General features: G+C 37.0%; 2 protein-coding genes and 1 long non-coding RNA gene across 5 annotated transcripts in view; 1 reads left to right on the top strand and 2 right to left on the bottom strand.

Moving 5' to 3' along the window:
- Positions 1-228: 228 nt before the first annotated feature.
- Fuca2 (alpha-L-fucosidase 2) overlaps positions 229-23,346 on the top strand; it is a 37,336-nt gene continuing 14,218 nt past the window's right edge. Inside the window, exons 1-7 of one of the 2 annotated variants that reach the window (XM_015501925.2) lie at positions 229-528; positions 2,937-3,124; positions 5,402-5,741; positions 8,169-8,379; positions 8,760-8,950; positions 14,518-14,626; positions 16,661-17,504. In XM_015501925.2, coding sequence (XP_015357411.1) covers positions 305-528; positions 2,937-3,124; positions 5,402-5,741; positions 8,169-8,379; positions 8,760-8,950; positions 14,518-14,626; positions 16,661-16,801 — 1,404 coding nt within the window. In that variant the 5' untranslated portion in view covers positions 229-304 and the 3' untranslated portion in view covers positions 16,802-17,504. Of the gene's footprint in view, positions 529-2,936; positions 3,125-5,401; positions 5,742-8,168; positions 8,380-8,759; positions 8,951-14,517; positions 14,627-16,660; positions 17,505-23,346 lie in introns of those variants that run through there. The other variant, XM_048799263.1, reaches the window with a different exon arrangement.
- Positions 3,929-21,599, bottom strand: LOC107155924. Its single transcript, XR_007345963.1, has 2 exons — positions 20,791-21,599; positions 3,929-5,123 (listed from the first exon to the last, which is right to left on the bottom strand). It is a non-coding gene; the product is annotated as an uncharacterized LOC107155924 (long non-coding RNA).
- The window catches only part of Pex3 (peroxisomal biogenesis factor 3), a 36,942-nt gene continuing 35,359 nt past the window's right edge, over positions 21,764-23,346 (bottom strand). For both annotated transcript variants that reach the window (XR_001505267.2, XM_015501932.2), the window contains one exon: positions 21,764-22,620. Coding sequence is in view for 1 of the 2 variants with exons in the window: in XM_015501932.2 (XP_015357418.1) it covers positions 22,537-22,620 (84 nt within the window). In the remaining variant the exon portion in view is untranslated. The remainder of the gene's footprint in view (positions 22,621-23,346) is intronic.

Below are 23,346 nucleotides of genomic sequence, written 5' to 3'. Positions count from 1 at the left end.
ACACTTAACTTTTCTCTCCTCAAAGCAGATGGACTGGGAGTCTTAGCTAGGCACTCTCGGGGCTGGCTGTGGGGTAATAATTGGCCTTCTTAGTTTTGCAAGTGAACCAGGCAGCCCTCCAGGGTTCAGCTTAAGGGCCCCAAGGCAGGCACACCCAACCCACAGGGAGAGAGGGTGGTCTGTCATCTGACCGAGGCCTGTTTGGTCAGGTGACAGTAGTAGAGCATACTTGCAGGAGACGCGGAAGTACAAAGCTCCAGCGGCCGCGGGAGCGTGCAGACGGGACCTTCGCCGCCTGGGGGACATGTTGTCCTGCGAGCTGGCGCGCACGCCCCTCGCGCTCCCGCTATTGCTGCTGCTGCTTCTGCCACCCCCACCGGGCCCGGCCAGCTGCGCGGCACCCTACGACCCCACCTGGGAGTCGCTGGACGCCCGCCCACTGCCCGCCTGGTTCGACCAGGCCAAGTTCGGCATCTTCATCCACTGGGGCGTGTTTTCCGTGCCCAGCTTCGGTAGCGAATGGTTCTGGTGAGTGCGCTCCCCCCACCCCAGTCTCCTTGCACGCTGCTTTTTGTCTCTCCACCGAGGACCCCGGACGCGCCCCAGCACGCCTGTTTACGGCCTATGGCTGCCCGCTTGTCAGTTTCGCTTGGCCGGTTCCAGCGTTCGGGTTGCCGGTGATGATGACTTCCTGACAGCGCCTGGGGCTAGAAGAGCACTGGACAGTCCTTCCTCGTGACTACAAGTTTCCAAACACCGACCCTGGATCGACCTCCTCACCTCCTGGAGCCTTGCGCTGGTCCAGCTGGAGTTATGACACTGTGTATGCCGTGGAGCGACCCGAAAAACCAGTTTGTGTCGGGTAGACCAGTGCCTCGGACTCACGTCCCACTGTTGTTAGGCGGCTACCTGCCCACTTTCAGTCGTTTTGCCTTGAAGTATGGTCCACGTGTATGTGGAAAGGCTTTCATTTGTTTTTGTTTTTGTTTTGAAACCGGGTCTCACTAAGTTGCCCTTGCTGGCCTGGAACTCCGGGGGACTCCTGCCTTAGCTTCCAGTGTGGCTGGGATTTCAGGTGTGCCACCCTGCCTAGCTAGAGCCTTCTTTAAAAGAGTGACACACGATAGCATTTTAACATAGCACACCAATGTGTGATGGATGGTGTGTATCCACCAGAGATGCTGAGGCAGGAGGATGGGAGTTGGAGTCTAGCCTGGCAACTTAGTGAGACCCTGTCTCAAAAAACAAAAACATTTAAACCATTAATAGACTGTCATATGAAAAGTGCTACACAAAAATGTTTGTTAGATTTTATCTTGAGATTTATATGAAATGTGCATGCGATTTTATAAATGGTTACACACACCTTTTCTGATTAAGCGCTTCTAATATTCAGCTCTTCAAATGAGTGTGTACATATCTATATTTGTGTTCAGCTTTCTGATTGTCACAATTTCTTTTGTAGTTCACTTCTTTTTTTTTTTTTTTTTTTTCCCCTACTGGTACTCTTACCTCCCAGCTACATCCACGGCCCTTTTTATTTTTAAATTTGAGACAGGGTCTCCTTTTGCTTAGACTGGTCTTGAACTTTTGATCTTCCTGTTGAGTTAGGAGGATCCCCAGTTGCTGTTATTATATGTTTACACTACTGTGCCAAACTTGTAGTTCAATTTAAAAAATAAGAATGTTGGCTGGGGAGATAGCTCAGAGGCAGAGCATTAGCAGCATGCTGGAGACCCTGAGCTCAATCCCCAGCAGCATAAATAAATAAATAAATAAATAAATAGTAAAAATGCACCATAGATCACTTGTGGTATTTTCATTTCGAGGCATCAAAAACCCAGGTAAAAGTTGTAATAATAAGATTTTATTGTCTCACAGAACAAGAAGTTTAGAAGTAGTTGGCTCACAGATGAATCAAAGATGCAGCCTCTGTTTGAGGGCTTGGTCCTTCATAGTTTTATGATAGTGTCCAGGCATCCCAAGCCTCACATAGCCTGCAATCTTGCCCAAAGGCAGGAAGGAAGGCCTTGTTTGTCTTTTTTGCTCGGAAAGAAACCATTCCCAGAAACCCCCAAGCCACCTTTCCCACAAGGTCCACTGGCCAGCATAGTTCTCACTTCTGTGACCTACCTACCATGGAAGCTGGGAAAATATGTATGTGACTTTGGACCAGGCACAGGGCAGTACTCAGTATGTATTATGTTTACCAGCGAAGTCTTCACAGCCAGAAGAGCCTCCTTGTCATCTTTGGGGATGCAGTGCTGACTGTGGATTTGTTTATCCAGTGGAAGTATTCTTATAAAAGGAGAGGTGACGGACAGGCAGAAGATGAGTCCGAGATATAGCTTGCATCTGTTTTGTAAGGATAGTTACTGTGGGGTTGATTACATGTGTTTTAGATGTACATTTCCTTATGCAGCCTTGTGGAAGCAGTTTAGGCTCAGTTCACTCTTGGTCAAAATGAATACATGTGACAAGTCATTCTTGAAGGCTGAGTTAACTTGTTAAAAATAGCATCTTCTTATTTACTGTTGCTTCTTTTTCATCTTACACCCAAAATGTGTTTTCTGCTATTGAATACAGTAGGGGTTTGTCTCTTTTGAAGCCCTAGTTTCTTGTGTTACAAAGCACTTAAAGGTCATTCTAGGTATTGTGATTTAAAAGTGAAGAACTAAGAGAATATCTAGCCAGGTTGTCCAGAATGCTTTAATTTCAGAGCTGAGAGGATTTCACAGTGGAAATAGAGGAAAAATGAGAGGGGAGTTTGGTTTACATCAGCTTTTCTTAATACAAAGTCAACGGGGAAGTTGATGGGGAAGCCAAGAGGATCTGGATAATTTTTGAGGAACTGGGAGATACTAGAGGGATCCAGGGCAATCATTTCAAATGGTTATGTTTGTGTTGTTTATGTGCTACTGCTCTTCTTCCCATAGGTGGTACTGGCAAAAGGAAAAGAGACCAAAGTTTGTGAAATTTATGAAAGATAATTACCCTCCTGATTTTAAATATGAAGATTTTGCACCACTATTTACAGCAAAATTCTTTAATGTAAATCAGTGGGCAGATATTCTTCAGGCCTCTGGTGCCAAATACGTTGTCTTGACTTCCAAACATCATGAAGGTAATGTGCACACAGATGCTGACAATGCTCAGGAATTGACAAGTTATTCCTTTGCTAAAGCAAGGTCATCCCTATGAGATCAGTTCTCCAAAGTGGAGACTGACATTTAAGACTACATGTTTTACCTAAATTGAGAGATAGTAGGGATACAGACAGATCACATATTTCACAGAACAAGATGGCCACAATTTATTCTATGCACAGTTGTTTCCAAGCATTACTTAAAGCCAACTGAAGTGGGATGAGAGTTAGAGTTTCCAAGAGGAATTGCATACTTACCTTTCTTCCCTCTGAATACTTTCTGTGAAGACACCATGAAGTCTATGCTGCAGTCTTGCAACATTACTGATAAACGTGACTGCAGTTTTGACTAACTCTTAGGTGGCCACATGGTACAAATGGTGGATGAGTTACTAGTGATCAACACAGATTACCTGGAGGGAAAAGGATTATGGAACTGCAATGGTGCCTAGAAATATCATAGTTGGTTGAGGAATATCTAAAAGAAAACACAGTGGTCCTACACTAAGACTGCACTCCACCCATTACCACTTAGTATCATAAGACCAAGGACACATCAATAAGTTTATTGTCCCAACCTCATAATTCATTAGGTAGTTTCATTTCCATGACCATCTTTGCCTTGATATAAGAAAATTTACCTCATTGTTTTTTCTAGGAGTACCAAGGAAATAGGAAGGGAGGAACAAAAATTTGGAATTAACTTAGAGTATTTTCCCCTTTGGCCACAGTCTGAAGCTTCATGATTCCTCCTTATAGATATTTCTGCTGAGATGGATTTTGAAGTGTGTTTTCTTGAGATCATGTTGATTTCCTGAAATCTAGGAACTTCCCCAACCTATATGGCACAAAGTATTACTTAGTGAGTGTATTAAAACACCACCACCAACAACAACACAATGATCTTAATCAAGCTGTGAGGAGAGATGACACAGCCCACATTTATACATTCTCAATTTTTATTGCTCATGGACAATGTGCTACTGGTTCCCGTTAGGAGGGACCAACACTGTGTGAGCATATGGTGGAGATACTGAGTCAAAGATCCAAGTGGTCACTGCACTGCCTGACGTTAGGATATGTCAAGTTGAAAATATTTGAGTTAAGACCTCAAATGTTAACACTGCTTTGAAGCGTACCCCAAATGTCTTTGGAATAAGTACAAACTATTTTAAAAACTTCTTGAAATAAATCTGAAGAGAGACTCAATCTTAGACTTGACTGGAACAATAACATGATACCTATGATTCTACGAGTCTTTCATGTTGTTTCTTAAGCATTTCAGTTTATATCTCTCTTTGAACATGTTTATATAGAACAACTAGCAATCAAAATGCACATTCCCATTAAAATATTAATTATTTCAAAATACTTGGGTAATGGTATACTACTATTTTCTCAACTATTTAATTGGTAAATTATTCACTTTTGGGGCTGGGGTTGTGGTCAGCGGTACACTGCTTGCCTACTATGCGCGAGGTGCTGAGTTTGATCCTCAGCACCACATAAAAATAAATAAATAAAAATATTGTGTCCAACTTACAACTAAAAACATTATTTACTTTTGTGTTTAGAGTAGGGTGAGGTTCCAAATGGTGGGTAGCATGAAACTACTGGGAAGTAGTGTCTTTTCTGCCTCTTGGTTAAATGAATTGTCAAGATCAAGGAGATTGTTTACATATGGATCCCTAGTGTTCTAGAATCACACTATGATAAAACATACAATCCTACAACCAAGCAATATACCTTCACGTTTGGATAAGAAGTCACATAAGAAACTTGTAGGAATGCATCATCTCAGAAGCTCCATTGTAAACAGTGGTGGTCATTGTTGTAGCTCGTGGGTATGGAAGGTGTCCCCATCTTAGAAGTGACCTGCTGTTGTTGGTTTATTTTGCTTTGATCTTGAGCTGACAGTTGGCTGGGCATAGTGGGGAGCACTGCAGACATGATGCTGCCCTTCAAGGATCTCAAAGTCCTAAGGAGAAAAAAAGAGATCACACTATACAGACCTTACAGTATACCCTGAGTTTTTAAAGATTGAGTTTCCACTTTGTTTAAATTCTCATTTGTTTCTCTTATAAGAACAGAATATGAAAAAGAAATGCTAAACTATGAAAAAAATGCTAAACAATTGTCACTTGTTTAAGTAGTTATTTATATATTGCATCTGAGTTGTTTTGGCATTTTTATGAGTGGAAGTTTACTGAAGTGAAATTGACAATGCTTACAAAGGGTTTTAATGTCACCTTTCAGGCTTTACTTTGTGGGGTTCAGAGTATTCCTGGAACTGGAATGCCATGGATGAGGGACCGAAGAGGGACATTGTCAAGGAACTGGAAGTGGCCATCAGGAACAAAACTGACTTGCATTTTGGACTGTACTATTCCCTTTTTGAATGGTTTCATCCACTCTTCCTTGAAGATGAATCCAGTTCCTTCCGTAAGCAAAAATTTCCAATTTCTAAGATGTTGCCTGAGCTCTATGAGTTGGTGAAAAAGTACCAGCCTGAGGTTCTGTGGTCAGATGGAGATGGAGGGGCACCAGATAACTACTGGAACAGCACAAACTTCTTAGCCTGGCTGTACAATGAAAGGTATGTGTGCTACTAGGTGCCTGTAATTTCCCAGGAGCTCCTAACTTGCATATAGCATTTAAATTTACATACTTCTTGAAATATTTCCTTTTAGGCTCACTTGTGGTATGGAAAGTGTTACAGGGTTGGGGTCTGCCAAGAAACTGAGGCAGCACAGAGACCCCTCCTCCAAATCCCCATTCTTGTGACCAAGTTAGAAAGAAAGATTTCAGACATGTCGCTCAGAGTTACAGGCACAAGTTTTTTTAGAAAGAATAGGAAAGGGGGACACTCTTAAGGGAGAAAAATGGGTCCTTTCAGAGAATAGAGCGACAGTGTGCCTCTCCTGCTGTCTACTTCTATTGGGGGTTCCAAGGGAAGTTTCCAGAGTGCCCCCCAGATCCACCTTCTTGACTTTTGACTGATAGCAGGATGATATTAGACTTTCACATCCCCACTGTCATGACAACTCAAGGTCACTTTGGACAATGCTGACTAATTCTATTTGGAACCTGTTCTTGAAGATTTTATGCTTAGGAGGAATGATCCTTACCTCCTTGAGTTCTGGGGTTAGGACTGTGTTAGGGTCACAAAAGTGCCTCCACTTCACAGGAACTTGTATTCTTCTTATGACATTTTGTGCCTGCATTTCTCCTTCAGATAACAGGTAATTTGCTGAGACATCCTGTCTACTTAAGCCAGACAGGGCTGCAGGTAAATTGTTTTTTGTTTTAAAAAAGGGAAAGCATTTGGGGGTTGGTAAGAAGGACCCATTTACAGAATTATTCCCTTAACCTCATGTTTTTACTACTCAAGTCTGTCTGTCCCTTATCAGGGAAGGAAATCATTATAAATAACACTTATTAGCTGTATCCATATTCACTTGAAATTATCAGAAGTAAACAAATCAGGAATTAAATACAACTTTGTTTTCTGAATTTGAAGTCAGACTAAAAATCAAAGAATCAAAAACTTTAGAAGTATTATTTTTGTGAGTCCCTCTTTTAATCAATTCCTCTGGTCTGTTAAGGACCTTGTACTGCATTTTGATTACATTTTCACTTCCTCTGATTGCTTCTTTTTATCATCCTACCTTCTGATAATCTTTGTCGCTCTGTCAGAGTCAACCTTGTCTGTCTTCTCTTTCCAGTCATCCTCAGTATTCTCACCTCTTCCCCTTCTTTCCTGTTACTTTCTTGAGCATTCAAGACTGTCCTGTGTGAATTGGGAGCTCTTACTGAATTCCTTCATTAGGCTAGAACCATGGGAACCACATTTACATTGTAAGCACTTGATACTGTGCGGTAAAGTCAGGAAACCTGCTTTTGCTTCCTTGGTCTACAAAGCACATAAGTATATGTTCTGGAAAACTCTTGATACCAAAAGTGGTAGTGCTTCCAGGTGCTCCTTCTGAGAAAAAGGACTGGAAGCCATCTCCTTTGGTTTGTGAATCAAAACTGCCTCTTTAGAGGTGCTAAATATCTTGTAGAGGAGGAAGATGTTCATCTTTAGCAAAGGAATTTCTGTCATTTACAACAAATATTTTGAAAACAATGGAAAAACATTTTTCTGAATAAATTCATGTCTCAGTTACATTCACATCAGGATTATGTTCTTAGAGCAAAATGGATCTGGGACACACCCAAATTGTCATGTCTGCGATATGTTGAAGATTGGAACATTTGTTCTTGATACAGCACAAGCTTTTTACATTAGCTTGGGAGAGGGGGCAATGACCTTAATTTATCCTCAAGAAGTTGTATCTGACTTGATCTGAAAAAAAATTGACACAAAGCCCTGTTATGAGCTGTATTAAAATGCATTTAAATGAAACAGTAGAAAGTAAAAAGGTTGTTAATGATTAAATGTATTTCCTTGTGACAAAAGAAAAAAAAATTTGCCTCCTTTAAGTGCAATGAGTTCCTTCTATGTGAACTATCAGTCATGATAAGAAATGTTGTGAAGTTATTTCACATGATTTAAACAGTTTATTTTTCTGAGATTCTAAAATACTAAGCACAATTAGAGAAGAAAGGTTAGAATATACATTTGAGATTATTGGAGAAAAATATCTTGAGTATAAATCTAGTTTGGGGTGCCATTCACAGTATGGGAGGCAGAGCTTCAAATAATAGTACAATGCTCTTGTAAGTGCTGTGTGTGCTGGGCACTGGGCTGTTTACATCAATTATTTTTGTTCTAATGATAATGAGGCAATTGGTTATTCAGAGGAGTTAGATAACCTGCTCTAGATCTTGGAGCTAGAAGGTTGACAGAGCCAGAATTCCAATCAACCTGGGTCTATTTGACTTCAGCACTTTGGGGTCCCACTCTGTCATTTTGTGGTCATTTTTCAGGAGTGGATTTTGGCTAGACCTCTTTTCAGTGACATTTCCTTTTGCATATAAGACACATTTTCTTTGAAAAAAATTATACTTCTCATTTCAGCCCAGTTCGGGACACAGTAGTCACCAACGATCGCTGGGGAGCTGGCTGCATCTGTAAGCACGGTGGCTACTATACCTGCAGTGATCGATATAACCCAGGACACCTTTTGCCACATAAGTGGGAAAACTGTATGACAATAGACAAGTTTTCCTGGGGCTATAGGAGGAATGCTGACATTGGAGACTATTTTACAATTGAAGAGTTGGTAAAGGTACGGTAAAATGTGTGATGGCCATTATTGTCATGTTCTTTTTTTTTTTTTTAATATTTTCTTTTTAGTTTTAGGCAGACACAATATCTTTATTTTATATTTATGTGGTGCTGAGGATCAAACCCAGTGCCTCAAGTATGCTAGGCAAGCACTCCACCATTGAGCTACAGCATTAGCCCATGTTCTTAATAGTGAGGTTGGATGGGAACAATTTCTTACAAGTGGGGTAACTTGATGACCTGCAAACACAGGGCATTACTCTATGTCTAGGTTTGTTCTTCTGGATAGTGACTGTATGTCCACAGAAAATTATGATGTATTAACACATGGAAGATGGATTTTTTTAAACCTAAGAACTGTATTTATTCTTAATTCTCTAGCAACTTGTGCAAACAGTTGCATGTGGAGGAAATCTTTTGATGAATATTGGACCCACACTAGATGGCACCATTTCTGCAATTTTTGAGGAGCGATTAAGGCAAATGGGGACCTGGCTAAAAGTCAACGGGGAAGCCATTTATGAAACCCACCCGTGGCGATCCCAGAATGACAGTGTCACCCCAGATGTGTGGTAAGTTTTTCTGGTTACCAAGTTCCATTTGATAGAGGAAGGCATTTAAATTTCTCAAAGATAAAAATAAGAGCAGAATAATAAGGGACATCAGATCATATTACCCATCCAAAGCACTTTCCAACTTTACTCAAATACAAAGAGAAGAAGAATTAGCATATTTTTGAATACTTAATGTTTCTCAAATTCTAGATATCTCCTAGGAAAGGACAAATTTTAGCCCAAAGTTGTCAGCTCTTACAAGAGCCATTTAAATAAGTTGTAAGCCATTTAAATAAGTTGAAAATGCTGAGTGGTTAATCTAAAGCAGACTACTGTTTAATCATCAGTAAATTCTAATTTTTGCAGATGTTATATCCTATCATATTAGCAAGCAAGAGATATCCAAGAAAGGAGAAAAAAAAAAATCCAAATTACAGAGGATTTGGGGAAGATGTCCAAGTAGGAAGCACCAGGTATCTGTCTCCCTACTGAGACAACAGTTGTAATGGTGTAATTTGTCTCATGGCCAACAAGCACAAGATGAGATACTTAATATCATAATAATTAGGGAAATGCAAGTAAAATCCATAATGAGATACTACCTCACATCCACTAAGATGGCTAATATCAAAAAAGGGGAAGCAAGTGTTGATGAGGATGTGGAGAGACTAGAACCCCTGAGCACTGTTAGAGGGAATGTAAAATGTTACAGCTACTGTAGAAAACAGTATGGCAGTTCCTCAAAAAATAAATCATAGAATTAACCTATGACCCTTGAGTTTTACGTCTGGGATTCATATGTGCCAGGCAAGTGCTTTACCACTCACTGACTTATTGCACATCCATGTTCATAGCAGAATTATATTCACAATAGCCATCCAAGAGTCCATTGACAGATGAATGGATAGGCAAAAGGTGTCATGTACATATACTGTGGTATGCACATATTATTCAGCCTTGAAAAGGAAGGAAATTCCAACATATGCTACACATAGATGAACATTCATATTATGTAAAGTGAAATAAGCCAAAAGACAAATACTATATGATTCCATTTTGTAAGATATCTGCAGTAGTTAAACTCAGAGACAGAAATTAGAATGGTAGTTGGTGGGAGGTGGGGCAGAGGAGGTGGGAAGTGATTAATGGGTACAGAGCTGAGTTCTATAAGATGAAGAGAGTTTTAGAGATGAATGGTGGTGTTAGTTGCATAACATTATGGATGTATCTAATAACACCGAGCTGTACACTTAAACAAATTTAAGATGATAAATTTTGTTATATCTTACCACAATTAAAAAATTGGAAAAAATCAGTCTCAAACAACAGCATTATTCTTATTGATTAAAAATGTGTTACTTGTTTATACTATGCTAATAAATCTAAACCTGATGTTTCTTTAAAATTAACTTGCTTAATTTTCTTTAACTAATATCTTCCATAAAAGTTTTTCCTCAAGTTTCTACCTGATCTTGGGAAGTTTCTGTGTGCCAATGAGTACCCAAATTACACTGCAAACCTAATGGTGTTTGATGTGGGGCCTTCATATGCATACATAAGTGCAGTCAGTGAAGTTCTAAAATTGCACCCCAATGCCACCTAAGTGAGTGCTTCCTGATCAAATATGAATCAGAAGGTTAAACTAAATGTTCTTGCTCAATCGTACTTAACTTATAACTTAAAACCTATAGTCAACTCTCTGAAGAAAATAAAGAAAGGCAATCTATTCAAAGGCAAATAATTGAAAAAAAAAAGGTGTTTGTTTTTTTTTTTCTCACAATTTTATCATGTTGGATCTTGGAGAAACCCTAATGAGAACTCAGTGCCAATTTTTCATATTACAGATAGTTTAAATCTAATTTTGGAATTTGCTTCTGTGTTTTTAATTTCACAATCATTAGTATTATCTATCGAGTGGTGTTGCAATAACTAAAAGTAAAATACAAAATATTTGATGTGACCTCTGAAGCTGAGTGTCTCCCTCCTTCTCCCTCATTCTTGGGAGCTCTTCTTAGTCTCAGAAGAGCTCCCAAGAGCTCTGCCTCTCCTTCTGCTTATGGTCATCTACATATTCCCAGGTCAAACCTTGAAATCCTTTGAGAGTTTAGCCTTAGCTCACTATCCCTGTTCCCAGAACAATTTTTAAAATACTTCTTAATGGTTTTACTTTATCTATTCACAGTTCTAACTTGCTGTGTGACCTCTCTCCTAGGGATTTTGTCTATTCTACCTTTGCTACCCCTTCCTTTGGTTACAACTTAGATTTTGCCGCACATTTTGCATGGTTTTAATTTGAAACATTCTTATATCTCAGCTCACTCCACAAAGCCTGTCAGCCTCCAAAGGGATTTATAATCCAATGATCAAATGTCTTTAATACTATCACATTTTCCCTGTCCCTCAGCCCTCTCAAGTTTTCTTTTCTTCCTTATCCAGGTCAGATCTCTGGCCCATCACTGCAATAAATCCATTGCACATGCCCTCGGCTCCTTTGCCCTCTCTCTGTTGTATTCACTTAATGTAAAATCAGCTTTGGTTAAATTAAGCTCTAAGTTTAGCTCTAATCTTGGCTGCCCCTAGAAAGATAATTGTCACTAGAAACACATGTACACATGTACAGTGTCAATTTATATCACTTTGATTTAAGGTCATTTCTTGAGGGCTTTTTGTTTTTTTGTGGTGCTAGAGATCTAACTCAGGACCTTGCACATGCTCAGCCAGGACTATATCACTGAGCTACACTCCCACTCTTAATCCTTGTTTTAAGGATCCCATCCTAAATCCTATACTCAAGGATATTGTAGCAATTCTCCATTTTTACTGTGTGCCAATACCATGCCCTTTTTGTTATATAAGTCTGTAGTATAATTTAAGGTCTGCTATTGTGATGCCTCCTGCATCACTTTTCTTGCTAAGGATTCTTTGGCTATTCTGGGCCTCATTTTTTGGGGGGGGGGTACTGGTCATTGAACTCAGGGGCATTTGGCCACTGAGCCACATCCCCAGCCCTATTTTGTATTTTATTTAGAGAAGGGGTCTCACTGAGTTGCTTAGTGCCTCATTTTTGCTGAGGCTGGCTTTGAACTCAAGATCCTCCTGCCTCAGCCTCCGGAACTGTTGGGATTACAGGCATGCACCACTGCACCTGGCAGGGGCCTCTAATTTTTCCAAATGAATTTCATGAATGCTTTTTATACTTCTATGAAGAATGACATTGGAATTGCATTAAATCTGTATAGCATTTTTGGCAGTATGGCCATTTTGACAATATTAATCTGCTATACTACCTAATCTGCCTGTGGAAGAACATGGGATAATCACATGATTATCTCAATAGATGCAGAAAAAGCATTTGATAAAATTCAGCATCCATTTATGTTCAAAACACTAGAAAAACTAGGGATAGTATGAACATACCTCAACATTGTAAAAGCTATATATGCTAAAACTAAGGCCAACATCATTCTCAATGGAGAAAAATTTTCTTCTTCTAAGGTCTTCTTCAATTACTTTCTTTAGTGTTCTATAGTTTTTGTTGTAGAGGTCTTTCACCTCTTTTGTTAAATTAACTCACTTTGATGTTGTTTTTTGTTTTTGAGGCTATTGTGAATGGGATAGTTTTCCTGATTTCTCTTTCAGCTGATTCGTCATTGGTATGTAGGAACGCAACTTATTTGGATGTTAGTTTTATAACCTCCTACTTTGCTGAATTCATTTATGACTTCTAGAGGTTTTCTGGTGGAGCTTTTTTGGGTCTTCTAAATATAGACTATATATTTATTCTAAATATATATATTTATTTATAAATAAATATATATTTATTCTAAATATAAATATAGAAATGGGGATAGTTGAGCTCTTCTTTTCACATTCATATCCCTTTAATTTCTTTCTTTTGTCTAATTGCTCTGGTTAGAGTTTCAAGGAAGATGTTGAATAGGAGGGGTGAAAGAGGGCATCCTGTCTTGTTCAGTTTTTAGAGGGAATACTTTCCATTTTTCTCCATTTAGAATGATGTTGGCCTTAGGTTTAGCATATTTAGCTTTTACAATGTTGAGGTATGTTCATATTATCCCTAATTTTTCTACTGTTTTGAACATGAATGGATGCTGAATGTTATCAAATACTTTTTCTGCATCTATTGAGATAATCATGTGATTTTTGTCCTCAAGTCTATTCATGTAATAAATTACATTTATTAATTTTTGTATGTTGAACCAGCCTTTCTTTCCTGGAATGAAACCCACTTGATCATGGTGCACTATCATTTTAATATGTTTTTGTATGTGATCTGCCAGGATTTTAAGAATTTTTGCATCTATGTTCATCAAGGATATTGATCTGAAGCTTTCTTTACTTGATGTATCTTTGTCTAGTTTTGGTCTTACAGAACTTAGCTAAGAATCCATCTGGTCCTGGGCTTTTCTTTGTTGGTAGGCTTTTGATAGTGTCTTCAATTTCACTGTTTGAAATTGATCTGTTTAAAATTTCTGTGTCCTCCTGGTTCCATTTGTGTAGGCCATATGTCTCTAGAAATTTGTCAATGTCTTCATGATTTTCTATTTTATTGGAGTAGATTTTAAAACTAGTTTCTGATTGCAACTTCAGTTTACCCCTTTTTCTAAATCTGCTCTCATTGGCATATGAACATGTTATTTCTTTCATTTTAATAAAGTGCTTTTGACTCTGTTTATGTTTCCAGCTACCTGCCCATTCTTTCCTTTCCTTTCTAGTAAAATATCTTGAAAGAATCTCCAACCTTTTGCTCCAATTTTCCTCTTGAACCCTCTCTGTTCAGACTTCCACTCCCAACATTCCTCACAGTTGTTGTTGCCAAGTCCCATTGTAACCTCTGGTGGTTAATGCCCAGTTTCTCATTTTCTGAACATATTGGCAGTATTTGCCTCAGCTGACTGCCATTTCTCTTGGTTTTCATTGCACCTCTTGGCTGTTCCTCTTTGTTGATCCCACCTGATTTTCTCAACCTCTGAATCTTGAAGGTCCTGTGACTTACTCTTCGGGCTTTTATTTTCTCTCTAGTTCTTAATTCCAAAGTTGATATCATCCATTTTCTTGGCTTTAATGCCATATGGATGACCTCTCCATGTCTGTTTCCATTTGGATGTAGAGCATAGTAAAGCTGTATGTCTAAAACGGAAGTCTTAATTTAAAAATTTTACTGTAAACTAGCTGAGTGCTGTTCTTGTTGGATCCCTAACTGAGCACAATACACAGCTGACACATGCAGACCTGGGAAGATTTGAATTAACAGGTGGAAAGCCATCTAGTTCTTGTGTCCTACACTTAGTTCATTCTCACCCCTTTTCCAGCTCCATGAGAGCAGTCTGAAAAGAATACTAGCCAAAGAAAATTATTTTCTTCCAAGCACTTCGTTTTAGTACTAGAGGAGTGGAGAGAGTGCTTTATATACAACCAGGGGGCTATTTTCATTCCTTCATTTTTAGCAGAGACCTTGGTAAATGCACATAGAATTATTTCTAAAATAATTCTAGACCTGACCCATAAAGAAGGAGTAACATGGGATGTAACTTGTTACTATGCTTTCTATTTTTTCTTTTAACCAGGTATACATCTAAACCTAAGGAAAAATTAGTCTATGCCATCTTCCTTAAGTGGCCCGCCTCAGGACACCTGTTTCTTGGCCAACCCAGAGGTATTCTGGGGGAAACAGAGGTAAGAGGAAGTGTTCCTTTAAGTTGCTGACTAAAATATCCTGATGAGAATATAACTTGTTTTAATTTCAAGGGGAGCCTTATATATGTTCCTCTTATATCTAATAAGAGTAATTTTTAAATGAGCTTCATCAATTGCAAATGTTTGGCCAAAATTTTTTCAAATTCTTCCTAAGAAAATTAAACTTACAACAGATATATCATCTCCATGCATATCAATATAAAATAGATATTGTTCTTCAGTCATTTTACATTGTTCAAGTTTACTGATTTTTTTCCATAAAATTGATATTTAGGTGCTTCCTCTGACATCCCAGCCCAGAACACATCTGATTTATGATTTAAGATGTCATGGCCCTACTTTTTTCTTTTTGATATCCAGGATTGAATCCATGGGCAATTAACCACTAAGCCCCATCCCCAGCTCACACCCCTTTGGTTTTTTTTTCTTTTTAGATGTCGATGAACCTTTATTTATTAATTTATTTATTTATATGTGGTGCTGAGACTCAAACCCAGTGCCTCATGCATGCTAGGCAAGCGCTATATAACTGAGTCATAACCGCAGCCCCAGCCCTTTTTGAAAAATATTTTTTATTTAGAGGCAAGGTCTTGCTAAGTTGCTTAGGGTCTCGCTAAGTTATTGAGGCTGGCTTTGAACTCTTAACCCTTCTGCCTCAGCCTCCCAAGCCTCTGGAATTACAAGCATGCACCACCACACCTGGTTATTACCCTACTATTTTAAACTGTTGTAACCACCAGGTCTGGTAGTCAGTCCATTTTGACATATTTTATGGCTTGTTCTTTAAGATGTTGATTCCTTTGGAGCTGAGTTGCCAAAATAAGCCTTTTTGTGTCATTTTCCACATTTGTGACACTTATGGTTATCAGGCAGAAATAAGATGAGTTCAAATCTAAAGTTTAAGGACACCTTTAAAGTCTGGCTATGACATTATTTAAGTTTATCTATGTTTTCTTTGGCATCAGTTAGTATTATTATTTAAAAGTACATGGGATGCTGGGTGTGGTGGTGCATGCCTGTAATCTCAGCTATTTGGGAGGCTAAAGTAAGAGGATCACAAATTCAACACCAGTCTGGCCAACTTAATGAGATCCTGATTCAAAATAAAACTAAAACAGGTTGTGGCCTATGAGTCAATTAATATGAAGTTATTGATGAATATTTTCTTGTAGACTGCTTATCTAGCATGTGGAAGACTTTTTGATAGCAAAAAATAAAAGTAGAAGGATTTTGTTCTTATGTTGATCCATCTGAGAAAGTTATGATTCAAAATACTCTTAGCATATGTAGGGAATAACTTCTTTTAATCCACTTACCATAATGAAAATTAAGGCTGTGAAACAATTACAGCAGTAACTGATTAAATTTATATATTATTGATTAGTGGAGGCTATTAGTAAACCTGGGAAGAAACAGTGGCTAAAGAAGAGAGTGTTTCTCCAAACATTCAATGTAAGCACTGGGCAGGCCTTGGCTGGGCAAAATGGTTCCAGTCTTTTTCTGATTCTCTCTTTGGCATTTCCCCTCCTTGGACACTTCATTTAAGATTTACAATTCTGATTCCCCAAATCTTTGTACAATTTCATTTCCTTCTTGAGAGTAATAAAGGAAAAAGATGTATTTACTGAATTGACTTAAAACTTGTAACTCTCGAAAGGTAAAAATGTATCTTCTGCTGGGCCTGGTGGCACACGCCTGTAATTCCAGTGGCTCAGGAGGCTGAGGCAGGAAGATCAAGCAAAAGCGAGGTGCTAAAGCAACTCAGTGAGACCCTGTCTCTAAATAAAATACAAAATAGGGCTGGGGATGTGGCTCAGTGGTCATGTGCCCCTGGAGTTCAATCCCTGGAACGAACAAACAAACAAACAAACAAACAAACAAAAAACCCAAAATAAAAGAATCTTCTGTCAGTGGTGCTTTTTTAGAAATATCAATCACTTCTTCCCCCCCAAAAGTGGGTGGATCTGAGAGATGCATCTGGAGACATTGTATATCTAATGTTTCTAATTTCAGGTAAAACTACTGGGACATGGAAAGCAGCTTAACTGGATTTCTTCAAAGCCAGATGGCATTATGGTAGAACTGCCACAGCTAAGCTTTCCTCAGATGCCCTGCAATTGGGGCTGGGCTCTTGCTCTAACTAACGTGATCTAATGTGCAGCAGAGAGACCCATGCTGCAGTTAGCTCTAACACTAGGAAATGATAGGTGTCTGTGATTATACTATGTGGAGAAAGCAAATATAAAATTTTATCCCATCTGATTCAAATGTATGATATGTCAAGGTCATTGTACTGTCATGTGTAACTAATTAAAACAAATAAAAAAATCAAATAATTAGAAAACACATCTCTATGTTCCCTTTTCTCCCTGTTGCCTAAATTACTCATGGTATCATTTTAACTTTCACTGCACTTTACCATTTAAGTTTTTCCTCTTCACATTGAATTCACTTCCATGTGTGTCAGAGGTAGAATTATTTTTTGTTTTTAGTTTTGCTAGGAATTAGTGGTGCTATGGATTAAATTGAGTGTGTCCCCCCCCACCCCACCATTCTTATGTTGAAGGTTCTAACCCCCGATGTGACTATATTTGGAAATAGAGATTTATAAAGAGATAATTAAGATTAAATGAGGTCATAAGGGCAGGGCCCTAATTCAACAGGACTGGTGTCCTTATAAGGGAAAGTGGTACCAGATGTAAGAGCACAGAAGAAAGCTATGTAGAAACATAGCAAGAAGGTCACCATCTGCAAGCCCAGACAGAAGCATCAAACCAACCAAATCTGCCAATATCTTGATGTTGGACTTCCAGCCTCCAGAACTGAGAAAATAAATTTCTGTTGTTTGAGCCATCTAGGTAATTGTGTGTGTGTGTGTGTGTGTGTGTGTGTGTGTGTCTTGTTCTGTTACAGCAACCCTAGCATACAATACAGGTATTTAATAAATTTGGCCCAATGTGTATTTCCAATGTATCCAGTAATAGTCTTTTCCCCTCTTAGTTATAAAACTGATACATGTTTATTATAGATATTTTAAAACAAATTCTCCAAGATGAAATTGCTACTCAGATTGGCACTACTAATATTTTAGAACATAGTCTTCCAATTTTTTTCCCCCTGCAGAAGGAGAGGTTAGAAAGAGGTATGAGATTTGAGGTGTGGGCCTATTTTTGAAGATGGGTTAATCTGAAGGCTAACTTAAATTCATAAATTTGTTTACTTCAAGCAAATTGAAGTTGAAAACCTATTTGAAAATTAGGAAATCTATTCAGATCTTCTCTTAGAAGGAGACAAAAATAATTATGATTTTTCAAATGTAAGTGTAATGAAAATTGATTAAGGAGCTCATTCCCCTCAACAACAGATGTTTTATATGGCCATATCTTTATTTGAAATGCTATAGATTCCACTTTGTTACAAGCAAATGTAGAAATGTGTTTCAAAAAAGTCCTTCAAATAGTGAGATTAAACATTATTTTTATTTCCTAAAATCATGACAAGGTTGAAAACTTTATTTTTAAAATTACTCATTGTTGAGGTTCTTGAAACTGATCACTATTTTTTCTTGTTGAGACAGGGTCTCACTATATTGCCCAGGCTGACCTCAAACTTCAGGGCTCAAGTGATATTCTTGCCTCTACCTCTCAAGTAGCTGGGATTCAGCTGCAATTATTAAATATTTGAAGCTATGCCAAAGAATTTATGTGGATAAATATTTCAGTAGTTCCTAAATCCCAATTAACCTTTTATTAGAGATCCACTCTATGTAGATTTTCATGATTCCAAACACTATATGAAGAAAAACAACACAAAAAAAGAAAAAGAAACCAACAAATAAACTAATACATAAAGGAAAATGACAAAACAAAATCCAACCAAATGGTATTAACAGTAATCTTAAGGCAAAAGTAGGGTTAGCTGTTTGAAGAAATTATTCTTGAGCCCAAAACTTGTGAATTGCTTAAATTCGTACCTTGCTTTTATGGTTTAGATGTGGTGTCTCCCAAAAGCTAACTCGAGAGAGAGACAATACAAGAAGGATTGGAGGAGAAATGATTGGGTCATATCCTCAACCTAATCAGCAAATTAATCCATGATGGGATTACTGGTAACTAGAGGCAGGTGGGGTGTGACTGGAGGAGGGAATTGGGGGTGTGACTTTGGGGTATATATTTGTATCTGGCAAGTGAAGACTGCTTTCTGATCACCATGTGAACTGCTTCCCTGTGCCATACTCCTCTACCATGATGTTCAGCCTCACCTTGAGCCCCACAGAATGGAATCGGCCTTCTATGACTGAGACCTCTGAAACTGTGAGCCCCCAAATAAACTTTCTCCCTCTACAATTGTGCCGGTTGAGCCTTTTAGTCACAACAGTGAAAACGTTGACTAAAACACCTGCCCATCTTGACCTCTTAAAATTAAGAATGAAGTTATGCTAAAAATGGAAATACTTCATGAAATCATAGTTAGAGACAGGGTTTAGTAAATGAGTAGCTATGAGGCAGCTATATGAAAAAAATTCGGTATTCAGAAGTACTGATGTTTTGCCAATAACCAGACTATATATAAAAAAGTATAGATCCTAAATTTAGATTTATTTAAAGTATATTTTGTTTATATGTGAAATGTACTACCACTGGGTAAATTACAACTGTAAAGACAACATTTCCAAGTGAGCTAATACTCAGAGTTTCCAGGTGAATAATTTGGGGGGAACACTATTATACTATTATAACAAGGATTTGAAACACTCCAAATTCTTAAAATGATCTGAGGCATGGAAGGCAAGGATTGAGGATGGTTAGAAATCAGACCTTTCACTACCTATCTAACCCAATAGTTTTTTATCCTCTCACTAATTAATCCTTTTCCTAGAGTTGCTCATAGGCACAAATTTGCCTTACTTGAATTTCGGTAATTTCTGATTTACTTTTAATGACTATATATTAAAGGCAGAGTAAACCAAACTATATATTAAAGGCAAAGTTTTAGATTGAATAATATAGATATTGATGTTTGTTTTGCCATTTTAAAAATGAATATCAATTTAATAAGATTTATCTCATTTTCTTCTGAGTGCCATATTGAAGAATGTAATTGCTCTTAGAGGTCAGACTACAAATAAATATGAATTATAACAAACCTTCATTTCATTTTGATTAAGTGAAAAACTTGGTTAGATAAGAATCTTCTTAATTTCCAGATAAAATAAATGCCCATATAAAACTTTTATACATATATAATAACAAGCATATTTATGCAAGTTTGAAAGTATAAAAGTAGAGACAGTTTAAAGTCATCTCCATTTAATCATCAGATTAACTGATACTGTCCATTTCCTTGTAAAAAATAGATTGATGCCCAGGACAAGCTTTAGGCTTTTATTTGGTAAGCTCATCCATTTCCAGTTGCTAAAATATGTATAAACCAAAAGTTAGTTGAGTATGTGACTATCATAAGTTGAATAGTGTTCTCAATAATTATGAACATGATCTCACTTGGAAATGGTGTTTTTACAGATGTAATTAAGGATTGAGACAAGCACATAGTGGATGTGGGTAGGTCCTAAATACAATGCCAGTATCCTTAAAAGAGACTTTAGAAAAGGACACAGAGATACATAAAGCCTTGTGAAGATATAGCAGAGATTTAAGGTTATGCTACTACATAAATCAAGGAATGCTTGGTGCCACCAGAGGCTGGAAGAGGCAAGGAAAGACTAGAAGGATCTTCCCTAGAGCCTGCAGTGGAAGTGCAGCCTTGCTGATACCTTGATTTTGAATTTCTAACCATATCTGTTGTCTTGAGCTTTCCGGTTAATAGTAATTTTTTTACAGCAGCCCTGAGAAACTAATATGGTTGCCAAATAGATTATGCAAGTTGACATTTTATTTTTATGATTATATTGATGAATGTTGAAGAGTTATAGTTTCTGTGAAAGCCAAGTTTAATACTTCAGAAAGAACAGATAAAATATTGCCCAAGTGTTAAAAATGCTATTGGTTAAGTGTAGGCAAAACAGTACTAACAAACTGGAGAGAACTACAATAAAAATGTACAAAAATTCTGCCCCTCTGGTTCACAGCCATGCAATGAAATCCATGTGATTTGTGTAGGAAAGACAATTATAGAACACTTACAGTGGACCTCCACTGGAAGGCAGTTCTGCTAATCACTCCACCACCAGTGTTCCAGCTCAGCGGCACATACTGAAGTTAGAAAAGGCCCGGGTCCTATGAAAAATCACTGGCAAATAAAGAATATTTATATTATAAGTTAAAATGTCTAAAATATGTGTATATGATAATCTGTTTCAAATAACTTTTTAGATTAAGCATACTAAGTGTCTGACAAAGCAACTCTAGTATTACTAGAAAGTAAACTAGTAATGCCTAACACAAATAATTTTAAATACATATGGTTTTACCTTGCTCTCTTTCCAACAGCCACAACTGTACAGATGCAGATGATTCCAAGTAATAATTTTCAATTGATCAAATGTGTTCTTATAAAACCACCCGTTTATTCTCAAATTTTCTCTGATGAAATCCTGGGTAAATATTGCTGGAAGACATGCATGCCCATTATATATGTTCCCTAACCTTCCAAAATGCAATTTTTCCTTCACCCAATTAGGAATGATAACAATATATTCTGTCAAACTTTGAAAGCATTCCCTCTTCTCGATTATACCTGTTTTCATTTTTTAAAACATTCTAGACATATACACTTTAGCAGTAGGCTCTGGGCCTAGCTCAGAAAAGACTTCACAATTCATTTTCTGCCTTTTACTATTTAGCTATGTTATGTTAGAGAGACATAAATAATGTTTGAAAATTATCTATTACTGAAAATATATCTAATACACTAATGATACATAATGATTAATTTATTTCTGCTATAATTCCCCTTCTATATTCAGAACTATAAAGTTACTAGAGACAATGCATTCATTTATTTTTCAGAAAGTAATGCTATTTATTTTTTTTCTAAACAAGTTAAAGCAACTATATTAGCAGTTAAAATGAAACCTAAAACTTGTTCTTCCAAAATAACAGTAAAAGCACTATGGGACAAATAATGGCAGTAAAATATTAACTCAACAAATCTATGTTGTATTAAAATAGTTTATTGCAATAAGATTCATTGTACTCAAAATCATTACAAAGTAAGTTATTAAAATTATTTACATACAAATTAATAAAATTATGCAGTTAATAATAGCTGTGAGTAAAACAGCATTAACACAATTTGAGCCTATAAATCAATATGTAACTTTCTAAGAAAGTTAGAAACTATTGCAAAGAAATAGCAAAGAAAAAAAAGCTCATCTTAATTGTTAAAATTCACTGATTTCCTTAAGAAAAAAAAACCCTCCAGAATATATGAAACAAATAATTTATTCCTTTGAAGGGTAACTGGAGAAAAGTCCAATTTACTCCTGGTTACTGCAGAGTCCAAGGAATTTTATGATTAGTTAAACAGCACATTTTCCAAACTTCATACATTTTTAGGCTTATTTCCTGAACAGATTTTTCCTCAGTATTAATGCCAAAATACACAGCACTTCATAGTTTATACAAAAGTAATTACCTTAGTTTTAGTCAGTTTGGATCAAATATCCCTGATGTAATAAACTATGAACAATTCTTTTATCTGCATTGTGTGTACATTTAGATATACCTGCAAAAATTGGTCTGTTGATGAATTTAAAAAAATATATTAAGATGCCAAATAAATCTATTTCATTATGAAATGAAGACTTTGATTAAGAATATATTTTTATTAGGCATTTTTGTAACAAATTGTCACTCTATGTATAGTTGATTTATTCATGTATTTTTAAAAGTAACTGAATCCCACTGTAGTTTTTCTTGAAGGAAAAGTCATTTCTCCAATTGCTGAGGGGTACTAAAAGCTTCGTACACATTAGCAGCAAAGTCTTTCACTTGTTCCATCATCAACAGATCCTAGCAAAGAGGACAATATAACATTACAATTTGTAAAAAGTATAGGTAATTTTTAATTCATTTCTGCAATAAAACAATGAATTTGGCTCTAAGTGTTATGGTAGTTAAACCCAAGAAATATACCATTAAGGAAAGGAATATTTTTTCTTATAATAAATCCTAGGACATATTTATTGTTTGAGTTATTATATGAAAGATGGTGTACAAGTATTCAAGTATTATTTAGCAAAAGAAAGTCCCAAATAGTCTTTACATAAATTTAAATGTATATTCATATAAATTTAAATGTATGTTAATTTAAATGAATAAATGATACAATAATAAAGTTACAAGACTGAAGTTACTGTTTGCTGTTTGTTTGCTGGAAGCTGACATAACATGGTTGAGGCATATTTCTAGAAGATCTAACACACACTACGTGTATATTTAGTAGGCTCATATATTTAAAAAAATATTTTTTTCAGTTGTAGATGGACACAGTTTGATTTATTTATGTGGTGCTGAGGATCAAACCCAGTGCCTCACATGCCAGGCGAGAGCTCTACCACTGAGCCACAACTCCAACCTCATAGCAGGCTCATATTTTATATACACACACATACAAACCAACTATATACACGTTAGAGCAAAGGTTCTTAACCCCAGGGGTTTGTGAATATAAAGATAAGGAAAAAAATTACCTTTATATATATATATATATATATATTTTTTTTTTTTTTTTTATTA

This window comes from Marmota marmota, unplaced genomic scaffold, assembly GCF_001458135.2.
Source record: "Marmota marmota marmota unplaced genomic scaffold, marMar, whole genome shotgun sequence".
Classification (NCBI taxonomy): Eukaryota; Metazoa; Chordata; class Mammalia; order Rodentia; family Sciuridae; genus Marmota; species Marmota marmota.
Note: the sequence above shows the minus strand (reverse complement) of the source record. Positions and strands in the feature narration are given on the sequence as shown.